General features: G+C 32.2%; 1 protein-coding gene across 1 annotated transcript in view; it reads left to right on the plus strand.

The window, feature by feature from the left end:
- Positions 1 to 687: 687 nt before the first annotated feature.
- CRLF1 (cytokine receptor-like factor 1) overlaps positions 688 to 892 on the plus strand; it is a 5,913-nt gene continuing 5,708 nt past the window's right edge. The window contains 2 exon segments of the mRNA XM_009995093.1: positions 688 to 878; positions 880 to 892. The exon segment at positions 880 to 892 is cut by the window's right edge and continues 109 nt beyond it. Of these exon segments, the coding sequence (XP_009993395.1) occupies positions 688 to 878; positions 880 to 892 (204 nt within the window).

The following is an 892-nucleotide window of genomic DNA, read 5'->3' on the forward strand; positions in this document are numbered from 1 at the left end:
CATTTAACTGATTTTGAATATTTAAGTAGATGTAAAATATGTTCAAATCAATTTTAAATATATAGAAATAGATATAAAATCTGTTTAAAATACATAGAAATAGATATAAAATATCTTCAAATATATAGTCATAGATACAAAATCTATTTATAACAATAGATATAAAACACATTCAAATGCATATAGATATAGAAATCATTCAAATGTATATAGATATAAAATTTATCCATGTACTGAGAAATTGATATAAAATGTATTTAGGTGTGTAGAAATAAAATACATTCAGATGGTTATAATTATAAAATACGTTCAAATATATATATACAGATATAAAATCTATCCATATACATAGAAACAGAAAACCTGTTTAAATATATAGAAATAGATATAAAATCCATTTAAATAGGTAGACATGAAATTTGATTAGATAGATATGAAATTCAATTAAATAGATGAGAATTTTGAATAGATGGATGTGAAATTTGATTAAATAGACATGAAAATAGTTTAAATAGATAGATGTGAAATTTGATTAAATAGATGTGAAATCTGTTAAAATAGACAGATACAAACCCCATTATATATATGAAGTCCATTTAAATGTATAGACACAAACTGCACCTCAATGCATAAAGAAGGATCTAAAACTCACCCGAACAGACACAAAACAGGTCACGCCCAAGCGAAATGAGATCTAAAATGATCTATTTTCTGTTCCCCACCCCTTCCCCTGCTGCAGACCCCGCCGTGATCTCCCCCCAAGACCCCACCCTGCTGATCGGCTCCTCGCTGGTGGCCACGTGCACGGTCAGCCCCGAGTTCCACCTGAAGGCTGAGGACCTGTACTGGACCCTGAACGGCCGGCGCTTGCCCCCCACCTCCTACACCCCCA

The sequence above is a fragment of the Chaetura pelagica genome, unplaced genomic scaffold (assembly GCF_000747805.2).
Source record: "Chaetura pelagica isolate M959 unplaced genomic scaffold, ChaPel_1.0 scaffold463, whole genome shotgun sequence".
Lineage (NCBI taxonomy): Eukaryota > Metazoa > Chordata > Aves > Apodiformes > Apodidae > Chaetura > Chaetura pelagica.